Source organism: Oxyura jamaicensis, chromosome 11 (genome assembly GCF_011077185.1).
Source record: "Oxyura jamaicensis isolate SHBP4307 breed ruddy duck chromosome 11, BPBGC_Ojam_1.0, whole genome shotgun sequence".
In the NCBI taxonomy this organism is placed as follows: domain Eukaryota; kingdom Metazoa; phylum Chordata; class Aves; order Anseriformes; family Anatidae; genus Oxyura; species Oxyura jamaicensis.
This window is the reverse complement of record NC_048903.1, coordinates 18,813,884-18,839,347: the sequence shown is the minus strand read 5'-3', so window position 1 is coordinate 18,839,347 and position 25,464 is coordinate 18,813,884. Positions and strand designations below refer to the sequence as shown.

At 51.6% G+C, this 25,464-nt stretch overlaps 1 protein-coding gene and 1 non-coding gene across 3 annotated transcripts; both read left to right on the top strand.

Annotated features, from left to right (window-relative positions):
- The first annotated feature begins 434 nt into the window (after positions 1–434).
- TRNAM-CAU lies at positions 435–507 on the top strand. Its single transcript has one exon. It is a non-coding gene; the product is annotated as a tRNA-Met (tRNA).
- A 328-nt stretch (positions 508–835) lies between these two features.
- Positions 836–25,161, top strand: FBXO31 (F-box protein 31). Of its 2 annotated transcripts, XM_035336573.1 has the most exons (10): positions 865–1,228; positions 7,892–7,963; positions 9,702–9,788; positions 13,894–13,970; positions 15,310–15,477; positions 15,984–16,058; positions 17,678–17,787; positions 18,535–18,688; positions 19,269–19,636; positions 20,777–25,161. In XM_035336573.1, the coding sequence occupies exons 1-10, from the start codon at positions 865–867 to the stop codon at positions 20,997–20,999; spliced, it is 1,698 nt and encodes a 565-aa protein (XP_035192464.1). In that variant the 3' UTR covers positions 21,000–25,161. The 2 variants fall into 2 exon arrangements, with proteins under 2 accessions (XP_035192465.1, XP_035192464.1); XM_035336574.1 differs by lacking the exon at positions 9,702–9,788 and having other exon boundaries at positions 836–1,228.
- Positions 25,162–25,464: the final 303 nt, after the last annotated feature.

Below are 25,464 nucleotides of genomic sequence, written 5' to 3'. Positions count from 1 at the left end.
GGCGGCACTTGGGCTGCCATCAGGGGCCTGCCGAGCACTTCAGCGAGCACAGAATTCATTTCACCACAGAAATCCCAGATGAACAGCGACTCTTCAGAGCAGAGAGGCAAACGAGGTTGGCTTTAATTTTTGCAATTACGTGAGAACAACTTAATTTCCTTGCGAGCCTGGTGCTCACAGAGCATCCCCAGGCAGCATTCGGGAACCCCAAACGCTTCAGGAATGTAACAGCATGGCCATATAGAAACATTGTGGAAAAAATAACAAATGTCATGGTTTAGATCGTGGAACAGCAGGGGAAAGAGGAGCCATTTACATGAAAGAACCTGTCCTTCAGAGGAGGAGGCTGGCACCAAAGGCAACGCCTCGCAGAGGCAGGACGAGGCACGGCATTGCAGCCATAAGGCCGGCGGGCGGAGAGCTGTTCTCGAGGAGCCTCGTTAGCGCAGTAGGTAGCGCGTCAGTCTCATAATCTGAAGGTCGTGAGTTCGATCCTCACACGGGGCAAGAGGGTGTCCTCCTTTTCTCCCCCCACTTGAAGAAACAGAGGCCTAAAACAGAAGGAATGTGTGTTTTTAATGTCTTTTCGTAATATATTTATTTTTTATTTTTTATATATTTTTATTATTCCTATTTTAACCGGTTTCTCCCGCTCCCCCCACCCGCCAGGGGGCAGCCGCCCCAACCCCCGGCCTCCCCGAGGCGATAACGGCCGCCGAGCGCCCGTTACCGCGAGGGGGGCGTGGCCACACCCGACGACGGCTGCGCCGATTGGCGGATCCGCGCGGAGTGGGCGTTCCCTTTTGACGCCCCGCCCCTTCCGCCGCTTCCGCCCCGGGGCTCAGAGCGGCGGCGGCGGCCGCTATGGCGGTGTGCGCCCGGCTGTGCGGCGTGGGCCCGGCGCGGGGCTGCCGCCGGCGGGGGGCGGCGCGGGAGCAGCGGCGGGGAGGTGACGGGGACAGCGAGCCCGACACCGACACGGAACCCGAGGAGGCTGCCGGGGCGGCGGAGGACGAGGAGGCGGAGCGCATCGAAGGCTCGAGGCCTTCGCCGGGTCCCGCCGAGGCGGGTCGGGCCCCGCTGTCCCTGCTGGAGCTGCCCCCGGAGCTCCTGGTGCAGATCTTCGGCTCGCTGCCCGGTACGGACCTGCCCAGCCTGGCTCGGGTCTGCACCACCTTCCGCCGCATCCTTCGCACCGACACCATCTGGCGGAGGCGCTGCCGTGAAGGTACCGCCCTGGGGAGGGGGCTACGGGGGCGGGGGGAGCCCGGCTTTGGGGGGTAGGGGGTGAGAGGGGCAGGGGGGAGCACGTTTTTTGGGGGTAGGGGGCTGGGGGAGCACGGTTTAGGGGGGCTGAGGGGGGGTAGAAGGATGGGGGGGCTGGGGGAGTCCGGTTTGGGGGCTTTGGGGGCGGTATAGGGGGCTGGGGGAGCCTGGTTTGGGGGTGGGGAATTTGGGGAGGGATGGGGGTACGGGGGAGGTGGTTGGGGGGGTCGTGGGGTGAGGAGGGGGTGTTGGGGGGGTGGGGACTCGCAGGGGGTGTGAGGATAGGGATCGGGGTTTGGAGTGCAGGGTGCAGCACCCGAGGAGCAGGAGGCTCCCGAGAAGGTTGGGGGGTGAACCCCTGGGGGTACGGGGGGGGTGAGGGGCTGGGTAGCAAAATGAGGGGGTCCCTGGGATGGGGGGTGTATAGATCCAGGCCCTGGGAGATGTTGCCTTCACCCCGTGGTGCCCTGCACAAATCCTGCAGATGGAGGAATTTTGGGAAGGAGCAGCCTCTGCAGAGGCAGGCTGCACTGAGAAGAAGGGAGTCCTGGGGCGTGGGGGGGCTGCATAAAAGGCTGCGAGGAGCCCGCTGGGTCTGCAGGAGGCAGGCAGGCTGGGTAGGGTCACTCATCCTGCCCTGGCTCAGGATGTGCTGTGCCGGCGTCCCAGGGGCTCCTGGTCCGCATGTGCATTTCCCGGGGAGCATCTTGGAAGGGAGCTGTGCTGCGTTAACGCAAAAATTAGGGGACACGTTGAGTCTTGGTGTGCCCTGGCTCTGTTAGGCTGTGATTCTTACCCCTTACTCCTCACCTTTACCTCCCATCAGTGTGGCTCTCTGTCCCATTCTTTAATTCAGCAGCTGTTAATCCCACCCTCCAGGTCCTGTCTTGCTGCGCTCATCCATCTCTCTTCGTAGCGTGGCCCTGCCAGGTGCATCTGCTGCCAGCTCCTGGACTCATACATATTTCCTTGTCATTTTCTTTCTGTTTTTAACACCAGGAAGGGCATGAGGATGAAGAATGTAGGTATGGCGGAACGGCTGTCTGCCGTAGGCAGTGCGATGTGCTCAAGTGCATCAAACCTTGCAGGGATGAATTCTTGCTTTATCAGCACTATCCAGGAACCCTTGGACAGTACAAAGGCTCTGCCTAGAAAATGTGCACCAAAGCATTCTTATTTCTTCGCTCAGCATGAGATGATCCCTATAACTTAGCATTTTTTGGAGACAGGCTAATAGAACGGCATCATTCTTTCCTCACACTCCTCTGCTGATGCAGGTTTGTGCACTTGATGTGTGGTTTGCAGAACTTGACCAGTTCTTAGGGCTTTGCACAGTCCTACACGTATGTGTAAGTGATTACTGTCCCGGCAGCGCTGTAACTTTGAATATATGTTTGTAAGTATAAAATTGGTCACCGTTTTAGGGACCTATTTCGTGGTTAATTTCTGTGCTTGTATTTCAGTGCTGCATACGCTCAGCTAGTTTGTGTTCACATGTGTGCAACTACCTGGTGAGCTCAGTTACCTGGGTACATATAAGGCCTTATTATAGAAAACTTAAATATTATATAAATGTTATAAATACCCCTTTAAAATCTAGGCTATCCCGACGTGCATATCTGTGCAGCAGCACGTCACTGACTACGTGATAGGCAAACGCCAAATGTGATTACCTTTTATAATCCCTTTCAAACCCAAGGCACTTCCTACCTAAGGACGGTTCTCAATCACGTCCTTGTTTCTGCCTGACTTTAAGAGAGTTGATGTCTTCCTCCTGGGCTGCTCTGCGCTGCCTCAGTTTTAGAATACTCCTGGCAATGTATTGCGGCTGGTGCAAACACCCAGAGGGCTTGTCTGGAAGGTGAAGGAGTGGCTTCTGCTGCTGATTGTAAACCAAGACGGCGCTGGGACTAACCAGGAGCGGTTGTGTAAGGCTGGCGTGGCTGTGGTAGGACTGTTGTCCTTTTATCATTGCAACTGTTTGGGGTAAACAATGTCTCTGAATTGCTTCTTTGGCAGGAAGAGAATTGCAGTTGCTTTCGTGTCTCCTATAAATAGGAGATCGCTGATCTCTGCAGCGGGAGCAGAGTTGAAGCACACTTCAGCCTTGCTCGTGACCCGACCTACCTTGATTAACGTCTGAGGGTTGATTTTAAATGGTAACCATGCCTTGAAACAGCCCAGTTGTTCACAATAACCAGCTCTAGAACTTGCCTGAAAAGGCTTTTGATTGTAAAAACAATCCCCGTTAGCTTCTGAACCTGCTGAAAAGTGTCACCCGAAGGTGTTAAAGGTGCTGGCCTTCAGTAAGCCTCACAGAGCTTCCTGGGGAGGAGCCTGGGAAACCTGGTTTATATCCTCGGCGAGGGGGTTGTTGGGTGGAGTTTGGCTCTCACAAGACTCTGGAGAATCCATGCAGGAGCGTAGCATGCGACTGCTCCCACAACAGGACCTAGTTCTTGTGGTGCTAGCCCTTAGTAGATGAGAACGCGGCTTTTACGAGTCACCGGGCTTTAGACTCCCTTCACGTGAGGTTCCTCGTGCGGTGTGTTTCCTTGGTGAACCACGGTGGGCTTTTCTTCCTCTCTGAACGCATTCTTTGTCAAGGTGCTGCCCCAAAGCCAGTGGTTTTCTGCTTCTCGCTGCCACGCCAGGTGCACCGCAGTCATCCTGCCAAGGCTCTTAGGTCTCTTGGTAAGTTGTAGATCCGAAGCTCCCCGTCGCTTTCCTTCACGGTTTCCACAAATGCTCCCGTTTGTTGCAGATGGTGACTCCTTTCGGTCAGCTCCTTGCTTGCAGTTGCAGAGCGTGTCAGTGGTAACTACAAGCCTTCCCCCGGGAGAAGCGTTTGGGAAAGCATCCCGTGTATTTTAATCCCGTAGTTCAGCCTTTGGAAACAAGAAGCCGGTTCCAAATTTGGCCACCTGCTATTTCAGAGACGCCGTCCTGAGCATCTCCTGTTCTCATGGCGTCTAAAATAATCCAGTAAGTTTGTGCCTTCTGTGTACAGACCTGCAAACGTGCATTTATCCAGGGCTAATTAGAGTACTTGATTAGTCAGGGCACAGTTGAAATTTAGCGGTCCTAAGTGTGTCAAGCCCTCGCAGACATCCTCATTTCCTCTGAATTACGGATGTCCACGTGCAGTGCTCGGAGCTGCTTTCTGGCATTGCCGTGCTCAGAAAGACACAAAGAAAGAGCAGTGGTTTGATCTCGGACGTGAGTACAGGCTGTCTTCCCTCCACTGGTTGACAGTGTGGTATTTTTATATAAAAAAGAATGAGTGTTTTTGGCATCCAGGAAGAGAAAACTACTTTTCCAAAAGCTGCTCTCAGAAGAACTGTATATATATATATATTTTAAGATCGTGAAAACGCTCCCTGTGTCCAGGAGACTGTACCAGAGCTGGTGCCGTGGGGAGCGTGCAGGGGGGTGTTACGGAGAAGTAAATGAGAAAGGAGCGTGAAAGGAGGAAATGAGAAGGAAATGAGCAAGGAGCAGTAGTAGGCCAGAGCTAGGTGTGCGACGTGGCTTCTTCTAGAGAGGAGGAAACGTGAGGCTTGGAGGAGGGCACGGCTGGAGCGGGCCAGGGCGTGGATTACACTTGCAGGCGTATTAGTGCAGCCCGTTACACCTGGGGACTACCTTTCCACGTCCTTTGAATTCCAGTGCATGTGGCTGTGGAAGCTGCACCCTGTCACCACGTTTGGCAAGTCTTCAGGCGCTCGTTGCAAACCTCATAAAACAGACTTTGCAGCTGGGCGAGTCAGGACTTTAAAACCAATTTCCATCCCCATTTCTGAAGCAGGATTAAGTAGGCAGTTTCTAACCGTATAAAATTCACGTGTGAATTTCTGTGGCTGTTAACTCCTTGAAATACTTTACTCAGGGAGCTGCAGCACTGGGGTGTTTCTTTAACACAGAAATTCCTCTTCAGTGCAGTTTAGTCTTAGGAAGCTTGAGGCCTTCGTAGCTTTCTGGGAAAAGCCTTTCTTCGTTATAAAGAAAACCTAATCAGCTTTGGTTTGCTAATTCTTGAGGCTCTTCCTACCGGTAATTCTACGTCCCTCTTGTCCTCTGGATTAAAAGAAAGGGCCAGCTTTCTTGCTTAAGATCTTCAGTGGTTTTGTAGGCACTGGGAGGCAAGAGATTTATTTTTCTCATCAAGCAGCTATCATGATGGTGACAGCTCATGAGTCAGAAGCAATGAACCGGTACACTTACCCAGAGTTAAGCCATCCGTCTGGCGTTTGGGCTGCTCCTAGTCAGCTTTGCTGAACAGAGCAGTAAGGACTGGTTATCGTAAAACGAGACGAGTGAATATTTCAAGTGAGGTTGTTTTCTAGTAACACCTTTGTATAAGCCTGGCGTTTGTAACGTCCAATAGTGTGGAACAATATCGACGTGTGTCTCTTTTTCCTTTAAGGGAGCTTGAACAGAACACTGAATCTTTCCAGGAAGGATTTCAGCTGCAGAACTTAAGAAATGCACCTTTATCAGTGCTCTTGCTTTCATGAAATTTCCCTGCAGGCTGTCAAGGGCGTGAAGCTGGGACAGAGCTCTCACATCAAGCCTGTGCCCAGCCCAGCCGGTTGTTGGGAGGTGCCTGCTGGAAGTCAGTCTGTCCTAGAGCTGCGCTGGGACTGCAGCTGAAGTGATTTACAGATCTAATCGGGAGAACGCTGCGAGGAGTCAGGACCTTCTAGAGGAAGGCAGAATGTCACTGTGCTAGTATTGCTGTCGGCAACACGGAGAAATGCCATTCGGGCAGGATCCTCTGCATGTCTCCTCCCTTTCTGATGCAGTATAAATACCTTCAGCGACACCGGATTTAATCTAGCTGCAACGCCTGCTGCAGAAGGCATGCATCCCGCAGATGCTGTGGCCAGGTGAACGTTTCTTTACACGGAAAGAGCTGGCTGTTTACAAACAGCAGGCTATAACCACGCTGCTGCCGTCACCTTAAAAGATCTCCGACTTTCTGATCAGCTGGGGAAACATACTGTTCCCTCCGTCCCTTTGATGTAATTACCGGACACATGCCCGCTTGTGTCCAAATGCAGGCTGGTGGCTCAGAGCCTCGTGAAGCCCTGCAGGAAGGGCAGACGGGATGACCCGCAGGGTGGGTCTGAATTTCCAGCCTCGAGCAGCGCTCTGGTTTCCCAGATCTGCAGAAGGGCTGTGCAGGGTCAGCTGGCCGTAGCCCAGTGCTAAATAGCTTGTTTGTGCTGGGCTGGGTGTGCTTTCCTGCAGGCTCAGCTGTCTGCTTTCTGCCTAATTGTGCCTCCTCATCCCACCTTGGGTCTGATGCACGTAGAGCTTCCTCTGTGGAAGTCAGCAGGACTTCTACCATGGACTTCTGCATCTTTTAATAAAGGGCAGTGTGTTTGTACCTCCTGCCTGCTCCTTCATCGAGCTTGCTGCCTACCCACAGCAATGTCACGCAGAACGTGCGTCCCCCGGAGGCAGGCTGACAGTAAGCTTCGTGGGTGCTTTATCATCGTGTACCACAAGCGTGGTATTTATAGACCGAACGAGGCTGAATTCATTCAGGGAAACTTCTGCTTTTCTCATACGTGAAGATCAAGTCTCAGTCTGCAGCAGGGTAGCGGCGTTTGGCAGCCCTGCTAGATGGTTGATTCAGGGAAGCTCAGCTGAGGATAAGCTCCGCGTTTAATGGTTTGATGAGGGTCTTCACAGACATGCTGCTGTATCAAATGTCTGACAGGTGTTTGGTGTTGCTCGGGGAAGCTGCTGTTTGATCTGCGGGATGGATGTCTTTGATGTCAAGGAGGATAGCTTTCTGTACTGAGAGCTAATGGGGTTGCTGCAGCAGCCTGCTCTTTGTTGCTGGTGATTTTTTGGGATCTCCCTCCTCTCATTTCCTCCCTCTGGTCTTCTAACGATTTCTTGTGCTGAGACGTTAGTGCTTGCTTTTTATTTTTTTTCCTGGAGTTTCTTAGAAGTTCAGTGTTGACTTCCTGAAAACGAAATGAGATGATCTCATTTTCTGCTTCAAAGCTGCCTGGAAGTCTCTGGATTGCTTTGTTTTCAGGGTGTTCTGTAAGCAATCAAAGGCATTTGAGCGTACAACAGACCCATCTCAATCCGATCAGCTTTCCATGTAACCATATTTGTACATGCTGATGCCTGTTTTATGTCTCCGTTTCATTCTTTTTAAAGTCTGTGACCTTTTCCTTAGGATCCTAATAAGCTGTTTTCTCTGTTGGGTTCCTCGGTGGAAGTAAATAATTACTACACACGACCACGATTTGATCTAAATGAGCATACATGCCAAGCTATAATGAGTACGTCTTCCACATTTCACACCCTTTCCAGACTAGGTGTAAGCTTCTGTAATTTTGTCGTGTTTGTGTGTTCCTTATGGTGTGTTTGTTGCAAGCATTGCTTGTAAAATGTATTAGGCTCCAGATCCCAAACCGCAACGAAATTACATCTCGCTTTCCATTTTCTCTGCAAAAGAGCAATGAGATCCTGGACTCGGGTTGCAGCTTGCAAGAAGGCACCTAATCAGATCCTGGTTTTGCTCAAAGGGTAGATGTGGAGGTCCTGGGAAGCAAACACCTTTGTGCCAGAGCTGATGGAGTTCTCTGTGTCGTTGCAGAATACGGCGTCTGTGAGAACCTGCGGAAGCTGGAGATCACCGGCGTGTCCTGTCGAGATGTGTATGCCAAACGTAAGTGATGGAGCTGGTGCGGATCTGTATGGCCTTGCTTAGTACCAGCTCTGAAACCGTATACGTGTTGAATACTTAGTAAACTTTGACAGAATAAGTTATTCAGAGTTACCTTCTAATGGCAAGGGCGTCCGTAAGTTAACATCTTTGGGATTGTATTGAATACTAAGAATTGGATACCTATTTCCCCCAGTCCTTTGGTAGGAAAAAAGCATGGAATTTTAGTTTCTTACAGAGCATGATGAAGGTTTCTCAACCTTTCCGGTTTGTTTTACCCTTTTCAGATCTTGCTAAGGAATTAACTGATACTTTTCATAGCTGGAGGCTGCTCATGCCCTAAAGGAACAAAGTCTTGATCTCAGAAAAGGATAGCATTATGCTAACAGTGAGAAAGAGCAGTCAGTAAAGGGGTGAGCACTCCTTTGGGCTGCTCCTGAAGGAAGTGTCTGTGTTCTAGGGGTGGCTGTGAGTGGGACCCCAGCTCCTTAGACCCAGCGTGCCTTCTGCAAGAGAGATGCATGCTGTTTTACAGCAGGGAGGGGGTCATTAGAGAGGAGAAACTGTCTCCCCGTCCCCAAATCTGGTCCTTTGCAGTCAGAAGCTGAGCTGGTTGCTCTAAGAGCTCCCAGCTCTGCCAGGCTGTGTTATCTTGATTGCACCACCACAGATTTTGTAAGGCTCTGTGGTCCTTGGGATAAAAAAGCAAGATTTAACCTGTGGCACTTGAACTGTGGCTTTGGGCTGCTCAGATCAGGTCCTGTTTTACACAGCAATAGCAGTAACTGTCCCAAGTTGAATCATGAGAAGTCTCTGTGGGCTTTTCAGAGCCAAAATCCACTTGACTTCCACACGTGCTTTATTTGCTGAGCCCTTCAAGCATTGATCTTCATGCTGGGAAGGAAGAACTTCTAGGTTTTAATCCCACCTTTATTAGACTCGCTGAGCATCCACAGGCAAAATTACTTCATCGCCTACTGACCTTCTTTACCTGTCTGTGCACACGAAAGGGAACTGCCTGATTTGTCCGCAAAGAGTTGCGCTTGACACGAGGACCACCTCTGCGATCGGCTTCGTTGCATTTCTGGAGAAGAACCGTGCCCTTATCCATTCAGCAATCCTAACTAACCTGGCTGCTAGTTAGGATGAGCCAAGCACTACTCAGGGTGCTTGGCAGCAATTTCTGGCTTTTGGGGGATGCGCTGTCTTGGCTCTCCTGCTCACACATTCAACATTTTGCCTTGTTGCAGACAATTAGCGGTTTCAGAACAGTTTCCTGGTGGTGTGACCCCATTTTCTCTGCTGTCCTGTAAACCTCTCTAATCGCAGAAGAGTTAATTTGGGGCTACTGGCAGAACTCACGCAAGCTTTTCTGCCCACTGAATGTGCTTCTACAGGAAGTAGTGGGGGAAATGAGGGACTGAGCTTAAGTGTTAGCACGATTAATGCAACACCTGGGCTATCATCTGTGTACCTACTTGTCCTGAGACAACGGGGAGGGCCCCTTATTTCACATTTATTTCCCTGGATGTCGGTTGTAAATATTGTCTGGGGGATCCTTGAACATGCTGAATTCTGTATAAGTAATTCTGCTATCTGTGTATGCTTGAGGCTGGGGCTGATGGAGACAAATCGGTGCACCGCAGCTGGAAGTAAAGCCAAAAAGGGAGTCGGTCCAGATTGATCGCAAGGTTACGGTGGAGCCGAGTTCTCTGGTACTTACCCTGCTGTGTCTGTTCAGGTATAAACCCACGAGTGAAGTCGGGGCGTTTTATGAAAATCCTTCCCGACTACGAGCACATGGAGTACAGAGATGTTTACACCTGCCGTACGTACCTCCTGCTGGTTGATGCTTCCTGCACTAAGCACACACGAGATGCTGCATGGAGTGTGACTTTTTGCTTTAAGCAAATTATTTTGGGGTGGATCTTGGGGCTGAACCGAGGGCATTGTTAGCCAGTTCTTTCTGCTGCTCACGAGTGGAGTAGTCTGACCCTTTGGAGTGACGGTGTGAGTAGGGTACGCAGTGAGGTCTTCTTTTGGAATGCTTCAGGTTAAAAAATTGTCCTGACCAAGCCCAGAAAGAAGGGTCGGTGAAGAACACTCAGCAAAGGAGCGCTCGCTCTGCTCTTTGTGCATTGCCCCTTTCTTAGAAAGAAGTATTCAAGTACACTGGTCAGGACTTCTGAAAGCAAGCCTAAATAAACTCTGGACTGGCAAAAAGCCTTGTCTCGATCCAGATGAGCTGCACTCAGATCCACGGCCCTTCCTGTACTAATTCCTCCCCTGCACAGGGAGTCCTTTCAGCCACCACCCCCTCTCTAGGAATCGCTGCTGGTATATCGGAGATCGCGATCTGCATTCCTGATCTCAGTCAAGAAACGACTCTGGCTTATCTGTTCTTTGCCTCCTGATTTCGTGTTTAGGGCAGAATAGCAAAACGTTTCAGTCTGATGCTCAGTCCTCTGCAGGAGCTGGAGGGAGCAGCGATCAGGTTAAATCGCTGGAGGAGGCCTGCAGTGCTTGGTGTCTGGGGGGGGCGCTGAGCTGCCTGTCCTTTTCCATGGGGGAAGGGTAATTAATAAGGTCACTAATTCACTGGTACTTGGGAATGGAGTTTTTCCACACGTGCTGACAGGCAGAGTGGATGCTGCTCTTTAGACTTGCTTGTGCCAAAGAAGACAGCTGAGCACGGGCCGCACAGAGGTGATGTACAGCAGCCCGTGGTGGTGGTGCTTTTCCTGCGAGTCGCAGCAGACGAGCAGCGGCAGTGCTGCTGCGGGAGTCGGAAGGAAGTTGTAGGTTCGGCGGTCCTGCCCATCAGCACCAGCCGTGTTCTGGAGCTGGGTGGGACAGAGAGGCTCTTCCAAAGCCCCTCGGGATTTGGGCTTCCTTTGTAGCTTGGTACCTGGGTAATTGCTCTGAGCGTGCAGTTTGTGGTGGCTCTGAAATGGCATTTTGTGCTGTTCCCTCGGCTGTGAATTCTTCAGCTGCAGCCCCAAGCTTCTGAAGTCTGACCCTCTTTTCTCTAGGGGCTTGATGTGTTACTTGGGGAACAGCCAGTGCGTTTTACGATGCCATTGCCTGTTTCCCTCTTTCCCCACCTGTGTTTGTTAAGTCTGTGCTGCCAGGATTTGTCATGTGAGTGCTCCCCAGTTCGTGTTTGTGCAGCGTTAGGTCAGCTCAGATCACTTTCCTCAGGGTTTCCAACTAGGCTGGATGACACTTTGCTCTTTCCACTAGCAGGGCAGTTATTGCTGGCTGGGGGGCTGTATCTGCTTCCCTAGGGATCTTGCTGCATCCTGGGAGTCTGAGTTGCAGTAGGTCAGGTCTCCTCCAGTCAAAGCGAGCTACCTCTGCTTTAAAAGCTGCAGAATTCCTTGAAAAATCCTATTAGTTTTTTTATTGCCCTCAAACCTGGATGCAGGTAACGTAGTAAGATTTAATTAAAACAGCAGCATACGAAAGCATCTGCTCTGCTCTGTTTTAATAACCCGTTCTGGGGTTGTAACCTGCCTGTTCATCCCCCTGGTGTTTGTGGTGTGCCAGCTCTGTGCTGCTTGCTTGGACCCGCTGTGCCCTTGCTCCACGTCGCTTCCTTGTCCTGTGTCTGACTCTGGTGGCCAGCACAGGCGTTAGACCCTTCCTAAGCAGCCTCCTGTGGACGGGAGCTTGGGCATTCACTGCTTTTTCCTAGCCCTTCTTCCCCGGCTGGATTCAAGCTGCTTTTTCATCTGGAGAGCTTGCAGGGCTGTGGGGCAATGTGGATAACGCCCAGGCTGGGTGGGGGTTGTACTGCAGCTTCCTGTGGATGTGTTTTTGTTCCATTTGGCAGGACGTGGGCTCAGAAATTTGGATAGGCGAGAGGCTCCTTCAGAACTGAGAAGAATTGGAAGTGCACGTAGCAGAGGAAAGCCTTGGAGAAAGACCCAAGTGCTGTTTTCTTTCGAGGAGTGGGGAGGGAAACAGCTGTCAGATCCGTCCATCTCCTGCCACGGGGTGCCAGAGCTGGAGCTCGCCAGGTTGTCCCTGCCGTGGATAGAGCTGGAACCCAGAGGCACTACAGCAGGAAAACAAAACAAAAAACCAGTGGACTCCAGGCCTGAAAAACGGAGTCAAGCTTTTGCTTTGCGACTTGTTTGGGCCTTTAGCTAAGTGCCAGCATTTTTCCCAGTAACTTCCTTCCTTGGAGCTGCCCAGCTCGTTCAGCCTCCTGCCTCCTCCGCAGCCCCAGGCTGGCAGGTGACGGGGCGGCTGGTGGGTCGGGCTGTGCACGCCACGGTTCCTGACCTGCTGTGGCTCCTGGAGCTGGAGCCGTCTGCTCAGGGGGAGCAAAACAGGGCTCACCTTGCCAGGCAAACGCTTCCCCTGGTCCTGCAGAGCCCGCTGGCTGCAGCTCCCAGGGGGGCTTCAGGCAGGAGCTGGGGGCTGACGAGGGAAACACTCCCCGCTCTGTATAGCTTAGCATCGAGTTTTCTGTCCTAAAAATAAACAAGCTGGGTTTTATCAGCTCCACGGACAGGGCGGAGCGAGCAGATTGTGGCTTTTAGGCATACCATTTATTAATATGTAACTCCTGCACCGAGACGAGGAGACGGGGAATGTGGTTCGCCTGCTCGCCTCCGCGCTGTTTGTGCTGCAGTTGGTCTGCTGAGTGAAACCAGGCCGTCAGTCCTAAGTTGTTTACTGCACTGGAGAACGTTTCCTCCCGGCTGGTTGGCAGCAGCTCCGGACAGCCCTCCCTGGTGTCCTAAACCTCTGTGGAAGTTCTCTGCTTTGGTGTAATAAAAACATCTCCCCCTGTTCTTGCTGCCCTGGGTAGCTAAAGGAACAAAGCTGCACTGAATCTCAGTTCTTGCTATAAAAGTGATGTGAAACAAAACCCGCTGTCCGCCCTGGTTCTGTAGGTTAGAAGTGGTTGTTGTGGCTTTCGGAGTTGGCCATGAGCATCGTTGTAAAGGTGAGCGTGGTATCTCCTTGCCGTCTTCTTAGAAATAACACGCGTCCTGCTGTCCCCACACAAAGTGCCAGGTTGTGTATCATCCTCGTACGAAGGTTGCTGGTCATCAGCAAATCATACGGACAGAGTTCATGGCTCTGATTGTTAGGAATGGAGGCAAGGAGCATCTCCAAGCTTTTGTTAAGATAATTTTAGATCCTGTTTACTGAAAATGTTCACATTTGACCTTCAATCTGGTGTGACTGAAGGCACATCCAGCTCTGAGATGAGAAATGGAGAGGCCTCATCTGCTGCGGTAGGCTTTGAGAGGGACGTGGAGGCAGGTTGTGGGCCCTGCTGTGGGCACAGCTTGCTCAGAATTTGTGGGGCCTTTACTGGGCTCGTATCCCCACCAGATCTCCCTGCTTGGCTTGGTCTCTGCGCTTCGCCTCTGCTGCCTCAGTGGCTGCTCTTAAGGACGCAACCCTAGAGACAGGTTTGTCTCTGCGAGGAGGGGAAATTCTTTCAAAATACTTGAATTTCCTTACCCCTTACTGCCTTTGTGTCCTTATTTTCTGTTGCTTTGCAGTCTGAGACATCAAGAATGATTCTGGTAGCTGGAGGTGGCAGATTCTTTATTTGTTCTCAGCTCTGGGTATGGCATGTGATTTGCATCAGCAGAACAGCTGCAAAAGTTTTCTGGTTGTTCCTGCTGAGGTATCTGGTTGTGTAAAGTCCTGGAAACGAAATCCTGCCCCTGCAGCGGGGCAGAGCTTCAGAGAACTTCAGATCTGTGTGAACTTGTGGGAGGCCTCAGGTCAGAAGTGCCTCGCTGCGGTTGGGTGGAACCAGCTTTCACTTCCTCCGTCAGGGCTGCTGGGGGGTATTGGGCAGCGCTGCGTGCGGTTTGTGGTAGTCTGCCTTTTTCTTTCTTTTCCCCAAATCCCGATTCCTTAGCCCCACGTGCTCACTTCAGTGTCTCGCTGTTCCCTAGTGCTGCACCGATACCGCCACATCTTGGGCTTATGGCAGCCGGACATCGGGCCCTATGGGGGACTGCTGAATGTGGTGGTGAGTACCTCGGTCTGGGGCTTGGGCGTAGGGGGCTGGGAGTCTGCTGTGCGCCACTTTCTAGTCCCGTTTGCCATCCACGTGGTAGCCAGAAGTCTGAACAGCCACCACTCAAGCACATGGCACGTTCCCAGAGGTTGCTTCTCGGATCCCTTGATCACCTTTATGCAGACAGGCCTTTGGTTTTTCAGCTGCACTCCAGACAGCCACAGGAACAAACAAACAAACAGGAGCAATGTTTCAGGGCAAGGCTTCATTTGGTCTAATGCTGATATTCCAGTGGCTGGCATGGGAATCCATTCCTTGTGCTTTGGCTGCAGCAGGAACTTGAGCACTGTCCCATCACTTTCACCCACAGCTGAACATTGTGCAAAGGGTTTTGCACTCGTGCTCCTGTGGTTTGCCATTTTTTATCCAGCAGTGCCTAAGCCCAACGCGTCAGCTGGAGCAATACCGATGCAAGACCCGCGGCGTCCCCCAGTTCTGGTGCTGCTGGGGAGAGCAGTTAATGAACAACGCTTCTCCCTGTATTGCTGAGAGCTGGGCAAGAAGCTTGCCTGAAACCCTTGTACTTTGCACCAGGGTTCAATAGGTGACAGATGGAACCATAACATGACAAGGGTCACTGCAGCTGTGGCCTTTGGGTTTTGCAAGGGTCTGTTCTGTGAGCTGATGTAAGCGTGCGTCCAAGTGCATCAATGCTTACACGATATCGTGACCTTATAAAGGCAAGTGTGCCTCCGTGGCACTGCTCTGCTTTTGTCTCACGTCTTGCTCTTCAGAAAACATCTTTTCTCCAAAATTGTAGTGCTGGAAGGGAAGGATTCTGTTAGGCACGCAGGAAGAGGGCTGGCACTTGTACCTCTCAGCAGAGGGGATTGTTGCTTCCTGTGCTGTCTGTGAGTAATGGAGCCAAATAATTCCTCATCCAAAAGGCACAGATAATCATGAGAAGCAGAACTCCATGTGAGTATCTGCCAGCATGAGCTCTCAAACCAATTAGAGCCTGACTTGCTGTGTGGTCTCTTCAGTGCAGTCTCCCTCTCCGGATCCTGCGCACCAAGCATCCGTCACAAAGTCCTTTGCGGTAATAAAAGCCTGATCATTTTCCGGTGGTGCAGAAAGCCTTGTAAAGAAACCCTCTCCCTCTTCACCAGGGGTGTGCTGCGAGTGCATATGGTCTGGTTTAATTGCTGGAAAGCAGTCTGGAAGTGCAGCAAGCTGTTCTGCAGCTCCTGCCCTGGTGTAGAATAGGCTCCAGACTCGTTTGCTGCAAATGTCACAGAACGTGGGCAATGCTGACGTTGTGTGATTTAATTTTTTTCCCATCCCTCTGCAGGTAGATGGCCTGTTCATCATCGGGTGGATGTACTTGCCACCTCATGACCCTCACGTTGACGATCCAATGAGATTCAAACCCCTCTTCAGGATTCATCTCATGGAGAGGAAATGTGCAACAGTTGAGTGTATGTATGGCCACAAGGGGCCTCACAATGGTCATATCCAGGTGAGCTTCTCTTGCATTTTACACATCAGGTGTCCTAGGGGCAGTGTGTGTGTGTGTGCCTTGGATCTAGAAGTGGATTCAATAGAAAATATGTATTTGTAAGAAGATGTGGCCTTCGCCACCTTGTTTTATGTGCGGGTGCCAGCTTTACCCTCCTTACGTCTTCCTAATTGCATGGGCTGCTCCCTGTTCTGAATCTGTTCACATCTGTGAATGCTTTGAAAAGCTTCCTGAGGGGTTGTTTCCTCTTCCTTAAAATAGAAAGCTCAGATAGAGAAGCAACTTGAAATGAAGGTATTTCATTAGAATGCACTGGAGTTTTACTGCTTTTATTTCTCTATCCTGTAGCTGATGCACTCGATATCACTTAATGGCATCTCTCCTGTGCCAAAGTCAGTAACACCTGTTTTGTGAAGCATGTACTCTAAGCGGTCTTAGCTACATCATCCCTAGGCATCTCTAATCAGGTCTGTAACCTTCTAAATTCTCCTCCACGGTAACTACAGATCGTAAAGAAGGATGAGTTCTCCACGAAATGCAACCAGACAGATCACCATCGGATGTCAGGGGGAAGGCAAGAGGTAAGAGTGCTTTGCTAAGAGCCTGGCTTAAGGCTGCTTGTATGCCTTCTGTCTGAAGATAAAGCACTGCTGCCTTATCCGAGCTCTTAGCTAATATTGGGATCTGGGGGATGGTCTTCAGGGTTCCAATTCCTGTTTATCTGAACGTACTTGAAAACCCAGGCTCGTAGCCTCAGGCTGTTTTACTCTGATCTTTTTTGATTGAGTAGAATTGTTTGTGACTTGAATCAAAACTTTAAATCTGCCACGCTTCAAGAATTGCAGGGTCTTGGGGATCCCCTTCTGTTTGTGCCAAGGGGTAGTTTAAGGTCACAGTCCATGGGATCAGTTCATCGTTACACCTGCAGAGAGCCTGGCTGGAGACCCTTGCCTTACCTCAGAGCGTGGCAGGCTGTTGGAGCAGGCTGTTACGTCCATCCTGTTGAGCACAAGGCTGGTGTAGGCAGTTTTCTGGCAAAGTGCTGTTTTCCCCCGTTACCGGGCTGTCTGATCCCGAGGCTGTGGTGCTGTTCCTGGCTGATAGCAGGCCTGTCTGAAGAAAGGCAGCAATGCACATTGTGTGCCACGCAGCGCTCACCACGCCGATCTCTGGCATCGGTCTGTATAATTAAGATCCTTCAGACACAGACCTGAATTTGAGTAACGTGTCAGCGGGGCACGTTTCTACTGCTCGTCGTCTTCATCGAGGGATTAAAAGCTTCATTTGCTTGTTTATCCCGTGACTGTGTGAGGTCTACCCAGCAAGGCAGATTCCTGCCTCAAACCAGGTGTAGGTATAACTGTCAGGATGGAAATTGCCAGCTAAGAAATGTTCCAGGTAGCAGCATTTTCTGCCAGGAGCCCGGCTAGCTAAGCACGACAAATCAGTTCCTTCTCGCATATGCTTCGAGGTGTCTGCCTACTAGCAGGAAGCAGCTGGGTGAAAGGTTTTAGTTCAGTGTTTGCTGGTTCTGTAGCAGATGAAATGCTTTAATACTTCCAAAGCGCTGCGTTAAGGGTGTGTGGCATTATGGTAATTGGAGGATCTGGCTTGAGAAGATAAAGCAGGTTCGGAATATCACTCGGTAGGCTGCTATCTTAGCGTAAGCTGTTATCGTGCTAACTCACGTTAGGGTATTAACTTGTCAGAGCTGGTGCGGGGGAACTTTGGGAGACTTTTTCAAAGGACCCTTTGGATTTAGATGCACCGTTACTATACCAGCAGGATTTCACCTCCTAAATCTTCAATGTCTTTCAAAAGCTGCCCCTTTTCTGTTTAATGTGCCAGGACAGAGCACGGGAGTGGGCTTCTGGGCACACAAACGGGTTACTGCAAGGCAGGTCAGGACATAAACAGTAGATCTGCTTTGCAGTAACAGATGATGGTTATGCTTTTATTCTGAGGAGACACTGGCTCTTCCTGAGATTCTTTTGAAGGGTAGCAAATCTTGGGTAGGGCCTTGCAGGTGTAGGGCAGTTACCATAATGACTGCGTGTTAAGCATTTTGTTCCCAAATCCAGGCACGATCTGCCGTCAGAGCACATGCCCTCGGTGGCTCAACTCGTGAGTTGTGCTGATGTGGTGAGGTCACGCTGGGGTACTGCCCCTGTTTCGAGTGCAAACCTCTGTCTTCCTGCAGGAATTCCGGACGTGGCTACGGGAAGAATGGGGTCGGACTCTGGAAGACATCTTCCACGAACACATGCAGGAGCTCATCTTGATGAAGTTCATCTACACCAGCCAATATGAGTAAGGGCACCAGCTCTTCTTAGGTATTAAGGCGGCTGCAACTACGAGACCACGTTAGATCACTTCTTCTGGGAATGGGGTGCTGGCAGTGACCTTTAACAGCCAAAGGAACATCACTGCTTAGTTTCTGTCTCTGCAGGCTCTGTGCAAAGATACGGTGAAGGACAGTCCTCTCTGTTCAGAGATGAGATGCAATGAAAGCAATTAAAATAGTTCTGTGTTCTTTAAAATAGCTGTGCACAGTAAGATGGTTCTGAGCCATCTAACAGTGCATAATGTGAAGACAGAGAAAATGTCTGGGATCCCAAGGGGTTTTTTGCTTATTTTCCCTGTTAGTAAACAGTCTGCTTTGTAGTGCACTAGACAGAAATTACACGGTCCCCGAGAACTTGTTTTTTCTTGATCTATCACGCCAAACTCCCAATGGCAGCCACCTCGCGGAAGCAAATATTTAAACACGCTTCACTCTTAGCTTCTCCAGAAATGCCAGGCAGTGGGGAGGTTTGCTGTGACCTTGCTGCAGAAGCATCCTGGTGCGCTAACAAGCGCTGATAGAGGGAAGTGGAGGGGTGGTGTGTTTGCATACATCCAAAGTGAAATCCGTGAAGCTTGTTGGCAGTGCTGAAAACACAGATCCCACCTCTGACTCAGTGACGACCCAAAGCTGCCTAGAGGAGCAGACTGCAAACGCATCCTTCGTTTCCAGGGGTGCTCCTTTGACCTCCCTGACCTTTCTTTTTTCCCCAGCAACTGCTTGACGTACCGACGCATCTACCTCCCTCCTAGCAGCCCTGATGACCTTATAAAGCCAGGTCTCTTCAAGGGGACGTATGGGAGCCATGGGCTGGAGATTGTCATGTTGAGCTTTCATGGAAGGAAAGCCAAGGGGACTAAAATCACCGTGAGTACATTTTCCTGTCTCTCCGCTGCTTGTTAAAACATTGTTTTATTGATGCCAGGATCCACAGGAGAGAGGACTCTGGAAGGTAATCAGGTGTAGACACCCCAAAGCCTGTTCCTCATGGGGATTGATGGCACCAGTGAATCTGAACACGTGCAGCATAGCTAGAATGAGCTTGGCAACGATTTTTCATGCTGCTGCCTGGCTCTCTCTCCCTTTTCTGTCCCTACCAGCTGTTTTCTGAGAGCAGCTGGTAGCAGGTCGCTGGAGATCACTCGTGCATCTGAGGAGCAGGTACCAAATGTTAGATGCTCTTCACGGAAGCCAGCCAGGCTAGTGAGCTCCTTCCTCTCTATAGAGGGGACTTGTGACAAAATGCAGATGCAGCTTTGACTTTTTCATCCTTGCAAGTACAGCCAGGCTTGTAGCATTTGATGTAAAATTCTGTTTCTGACGGTTCAGGGAACAACGAGCAAAGTCTGTTATCTTTTGTTGCCAACTTGGTGCTGGAATAAGGTAAACTGTGGAAGTCAGGTGGTGGACCCTGCCCTGCAACCGTCCTGCTGCTTCCTTTCTCCAGGGAGATCCCAACATCCCAGCTGGGCAGCAGACCGTGGAGATCGACCTTGCGCACCCTCTGCGGCTACCTGACATCGAGAACCTTCGTGATTTCAGCGAGCTCTCCCGCATCGTCCTTGAGGTCCAGGAGCAGGTGCGTCGCGAGGAGCAGGAGGAGGAGCAGCGGCAGCAGGGAGAGGACCGCTCCCAGCAGGCTGCCTCCCAGCCTGCTGCACAGCCCCTGGGAGGAGGAGAAGGTGCCGAGGGGGAAGAGACTGCAGCTGGGGCCGAGGGGGCAGCCCAGGACAAGGCACCAGCTTCCCAGCCTTTTGTGCTGCCCATGGGAGTCATCTCAAGGAACGAAGACTATCCCCGGACCTGCCGCGTTTGGTAATGGCAGCTAGTGGTTTTATAGCCTACTTGTGCCAGTTACTGCTTGAAATGGAAAGAGCAACCTTTGAGGCACATGCTGTATTTGTTTGCGCTTTACCTGCACGCAGATCTCCCAGCCTCTCGTGCTCAGGCTTTCTTCTGCTGCTGCCCCATCTCCTGTGCTCTCATTTGATCCCCCCTCTTTCTTATCATGCTCTCATCTGCAGTCCTGCTTCCTTGGTAGATTTTTATCCTGTTACTTCTAAAAATAGCTCCTCTCCCGTATTTTGCCTGTTTTGTTTTCCTCCAAGAGCCGCCTGGCTCGTTAGGAGATCCGTTGGAGCTGCTTCCTGTTCCTGTGTGTCACTTGTGTTCCTTGGCTGTGGGAACACCGTGCTCCCTCCCCGGCATCTGGTGCCTTGGGGCCGGCTCTGGAAGGTGCTGAGCACCGTAAGCAGTTGGTGCAAGTACGCAGAGAGCCTTGGGGTGTGAGACCTGGAGCCAACGAAGCAGCACAGTAAATGAAGTGTGGAAAAGGAGCCCAAAAGCCGAGGCTTAGGCAGGTGACCTTCAGCCAAACATCTGTGCTCGTGAAAAAACCTACCAAGAGCTGGTTAATCCCAGCAGGCCCCTGCTGTCACATCCAAGCTGTGTTTGAATAAAACCCAGCTCCACCTGCTGCTTGCTTGGAGGTTAGGCTGACCTTTACTCCTCGCCAGCTCCTGGTAGATTTTTCTTTTTTAAGGTTTTCTTTCTCTCCCTTCCCCTGGGTTTGTCACAAGGCTTGCCTCTCTGCTCACCCTCTCCACATGCGTCTCCTCCTCTCTGAGGATTCTCTGGGCCTAGGCTGATCTTTGAGTCACAGAAGTAAATCTCAGCTGGGATACTGGGCTGAACTACTGAAAAATTCATCCTTGGGGTGCGGGTGATTAGAAGCCAAACGCCTCGAGAAGGCACAGGTGCATAGCAATGGAGGGGTTTCTTTTTATATGGTTCAACAGGTTTTTTTGTGCTGTGCTGTAAGAATGGGTGACTGTAAAACTCCCTGCTCTAGCAGCACATTTGGCAATGGCTTCATCTTAGTCTTTATTAATCTATTTATTACTGTTTTTATTAAATGTTAGGCTGTTGTCAACTTTTTGCTCTTCTCCCTTGCAGTTTTTATGGGACGGGGCTTATTGCTGGCCACGGCTTCACCAGCCCCGAGCGAACACCGGGTGTTTTTGTTCTCTTCGACGACGATCGCTTTGGATTCATCTGGCTGGAGCTGAAGTCCTTCAGCCTCTACAGCCGGATCAAGGTCTCCTTTCAGAACGCCGAAGCGCCTTCCCGTGAGGCTTTTGATGAAATGCTGAAGAATATTCAGTCGCTGGCTACTTGACGGGTGATGTGTGATGGACAGGGCTAGGGGTTGCGAAGGCTGCTGCACTCCCCAGCCAAGGATGGGATGGGGATTCCTCGTTCTCGGTACCTCTGAAAAAAGAAAGCATGCACTTTTAATAAAGCCTTTTTACCCCAAATGTACACATCCCTGTTAAAATATCCGTGACTGCCCTTTCCTCCCTGTCACCCCACACTGCTCCCTCGCAGTCCTTGGTGCCCAGTCTGTAGTGTAGCTTTGTACAGCTGAAGGGATCCTGCAGAGGAGGACGTAGAGCTTTGTTACTGCAAAAAGAATGCACTGGAACAAAAATATCTCGCGGTCAGAGGTGGATCAGAGAACATCTAATCGACTGGATGGACGCAAACCCTCTGCTGTGACCATTAGCAGTCTCCCATGGAACGAGCCCTCCTTCAGGGAGGGGACTTTGAAGCCTTTGCTGTGCTCCTGGCCAATCTGTCCTGCTGGGAGAGCTGCTTTACCCTTGTGAAATCCCGCGTGGTCCCCTGCTGCAGGCTGGCTGGCTGCTTAACGAGCAATTGCATCAGTGGTGACAAAGCACATCCTCCTCTCCAGAAACCTTCCTCTTGGTTCAGTGTCATCAACAGGGGCTGGTTTAGTATACGTGCATCTGTGGCTGAGTTACTGGTGCGGGCAGTTTCCTTCTGAGAAATTCCCCCAGCTTGGCAGCGAGGAGGTTGGCAGTGCACGTGGCGTTGCCCTGTGGCTTCTGGAGCTCGGTGGCTGAGCTGTCCCTGCAGCTCAGGGGCTGGGGGGCTCCCTGAGCACAGAGGATTCTTGTTTCTTAGAGGTACACAACTGGAAATGAGTAAACTGCAGAAGCTGGTACATTCAGAACTGGTTTTGTACCTGAAAAGCTCATCTTAAGTCTCTTAAAATGGGACTGAAAATCTAAAGGAAGGGAAAAAAAAGTGAAGTGAGCCCAAATACAGCCTTTTTGACTCCCTTTTTGACTCCTGTCTGCAGTGGCTAGCAGAAAGTGCCAATGTCACTGGTGCTGACGTGACCCCAGTGAAGTGTCGTTCTGGCATCAGGTTGCCTTGCACAGTCTGAAGGAGAGATGAATTCGTACGTTGCCGTGGCTCGTTCTGGTGCTTTTTATGGTCGGTGCTGACAGGTCGGTGCTGCTGCTCCGCTCACAACCCTTCTGTTCCCTTTCTAGCCGTGCTCGTTTCATCCCAGATGATCGCTCCTTGCACAGAAAGCTCCTGGGCTTAATTTCTTTCCGTGATGCCTGCGTTCTCCGTGTGGCAGACCTGAGCTCCGCTGGGAGGTGTGGGCTGCTGGCGAGGGAGCCACGTTCCCCCTAGACCGGCCTTCGCAGCAGCGTGCCGTAGGAAAATCCTGGCTAGTGCTAATCTGCAGGCTGGGAGTTGTGCCGTAAGCCATCTCGGCGCTCGCATCGGTGCTCTCTGTTGCTAATCCTATGTCGGAAGAGGTGACGGGGTCCTTGCGTGGGGAAGAGAGCAGCTTGTAAGGAAGGTCGTGGTTGCGAGTGAAAGAAAGAAATCCTTCGGAGTTCTCTGGCTGTGGCGGTGAACTACGGTTCTCTTCCTAATTCCAGCTGGATCGGTTTGTCTAACAAAGCCCTGTCTTTACATCTTCCGCAGGTTTTGCTTTGTAAATGTCCGTACACGCGTTGTGGTGAGGATTTGGGCCCCCTCTTATGGAGAAGCTTCAGCCGCTGCCTGGCTCCACGGGCTGCGAGCAGCTCTTTATTCGCGCTCTCACAAGGGCTTTTTGCCATTTCTGGCTCTCGAGCGTTCCCTCAAGCTGCGTGAGAGGCGAGTCTCCAGCAGGGATTTTGAGCAGAAGGTCACGTCAGTCACAGGATTAATTCCCGTCTCTTTGGATACGGTTTCACAAGCCTCTGAGAATTTGAAGGTGATTTGGGGCGCTTTTTTTCTTTGCTTCCCGCTGCCTCGTCAGTAGCAGAAATCCTGCCTCTGCGTTAGAGGTGAGCGTCTGAAGTGCTGTTACCGTTCTGGTGCGTGAGCTCTAAGAAACTGGTTTTGAGCAGCCTGCTGGAGGTGTTCCCGCTGGTGTCAGCAGAGGGAAGAGTCGGCTTGGATCTCATCCCAGCCCCACGCTGGGCCAGGAGAGCTGCTGGAGGGAGGCAGGGTGGCGGTTCTGAGCCTTGGCACGCGGGCACAGAGGTGAGCTGGAGCTGAAAGCAGGCACCTCAGCCTTTTGCTCTGCCTGATGGGCTGTGTGCGGAAGAAAAGCACGTGCTTAATCTTGCGGACACAGGTTTCCAGCTTCGTTATGCAAATCAGGGATACCTGACGACACTAGGAGTCTGTCTGGCACCCAAGTGGCCAGTTTATTTTGGAGCTCAGCATCAGGCTGGTGAGAAAGCTGCTTTGGGCTCTCCTAAGAGAGCCTCAGGTGATGAGAGGTCCCTCAGGCAGCCGTTTTAATCGCTTGTCCTAAAGCCACCTCTGCTTCAATTGCTGTTTTATCTGTGATTCTGATTTGTGCACTCCTCCTTCCTTCAACACCCCCACTCACCTGACAAAAAAATGAAATTTTATGTGACTGTCTTAATTATTAAGGTTTTGCCTTCCTGAGCTTGAAAGCCCAGCCTGTCTGGATGCAGCACAGCTGCTGGGCCTGAGACCCGAGTCACCCCCCTGTGCGTAGAGCTGTTTTAGTTGCTCTCCTCCCTGAACTTGCCGTGTTGGGTTTGCTGAGCGTGGAAAGGCGTCGGTGGGATTCCCCGCCGTGCCGTCAGACGCTCGTAGAAGCCTCAGCTCACGTTTTCCTTCCTATCAGGAGCCTGCTGGGGGTGCAGGCCCTCCGGCAGCAGATGGCAGGAGTGCTTTGCTCAGGTCTGTTCTGCGGGGGACCTGCTGGGCTGCTGTTTGCACGTCCTGTGCCTCGGCTGCTCCGCTGGTAGCTCGCCACTTCTGGACCTGTTCGGCGGCAGAGGTCAGGGGCTGCCTTCTGGAGGCCAGAGCTGCTCGTCTGCCCGGGGAGGAAGGCTTTGCAGAGGCAGGGCGTGCCGCGGGAGCCGTTCAGACGTCGGCTCTGCCTTTGTAGGAGCACCTTTGTGGCGTGCCGACCGGCCTCAAAACGTCAGAGTGTGCCAGTCCTGATTAGAGGCAGAGCTGCAGTACGCAGGGGCTTTATTCCGTCTAGAGCACAGGCACATGAAAAGAGCAAATTCCGTATTAACGCCGCTGCTTTTCTTTCTCTTCCCATCTTCTGCTCCTCAAAGCCTTGCAGGCTTTTGCGCGTGGTATTTCGGGAGCAGATTTTCTCTGCTTTGAGCGAGGAAAGCTGGCAGGGTGGTGGATCTGGAGAGAGTGGCATAAATGCTCTGGGTGCTGCTGTGCCTCTTGTGGGCCCCTTGGATCTGCTGCTGTCAGAGAAGCAGAACGAGGCCACGGGGAGATCTGACTTCAGCTCTGAAGGCTTTGGGAGTGGAGAACGAGCGAGAGGAGCAAAATTTTGGCACCGACAGGTGAAGTGGTAAAAGGGGCAGGATGAGCAGTCTGCCCCGGGTCATGGTGGGTGCTGCCAGCCAAGCAATTCTACAATCCTAGCAGCAATTTCTGCTGCTGCTGCGCCCATCCCTTGTAGAAGAACTTGGAGACAATTGTCTTTATCTCTTGATTCCAGACGCTGGGGAAGACGGAACTCACCTTGTCGGGGTTAAGAATACTCTCGGTGGAAGGCTTTGGGAATAAAAGTGTTTGCAATTAGGTTGCAGAGCAGCGTTACCCAAATAACCACAGCAGGACCCAGGGCTCGATTCTAATTTCGGAGCATTAAGCAAGCGACTTACGTGCTCGAGCCGCCGTGCTCCTGGATGGCGCGTGCTCTGTTGTCAAAACACGAGGGTTTGGCCAGCTGGAAAACAGAAGCATCACAGATCCACCCGGCTTGTTTGTGCTGGGGCTGGTTTCGCGGCTATAAATACGCCGTGATCGAGCATTGTGGTTGCAGGAGGACCTATTTTGGTCTGCACGGGCTTGCCAGGTGGTTGTTTTGATGGAGGATGGACAGAATGACTGCAGCTTTGCCTACCAGCTTTCCTCCACAGCGACCACGGAAATGGCAATTGAGTAGGAAACTTGTACCGGGGAGAAGGCAAATCCACGTGGAAGCTTGCTTGGAGGTAGAACTACAGGAAAAAGGCAGCCAGCTCAGTGTTCACTTTCAGAGGATGACTTTTAATCGCTTTTTATCAATTAAAAAACTAGTGGAATTAACGGGGAGCGTTGGGCGTTGTGTGGAAATGGGTCGTGTCATCTCAGCTTGCTAGTTGAGGAGGTGATGGTGCATTAACTGTCTCGTAGCTGGCTGCTCCCGTGGCCAACAATCTGCTGCTGGCTTCAGCTGCCCAAGGATTCCCTGCTGCAGGCCGGGCGGACGGCGTCCCGGGACGGTGATGATGTGTTAGAGGTGGCCAGGCTGTGCAGGGCAGGACAAGTTACCG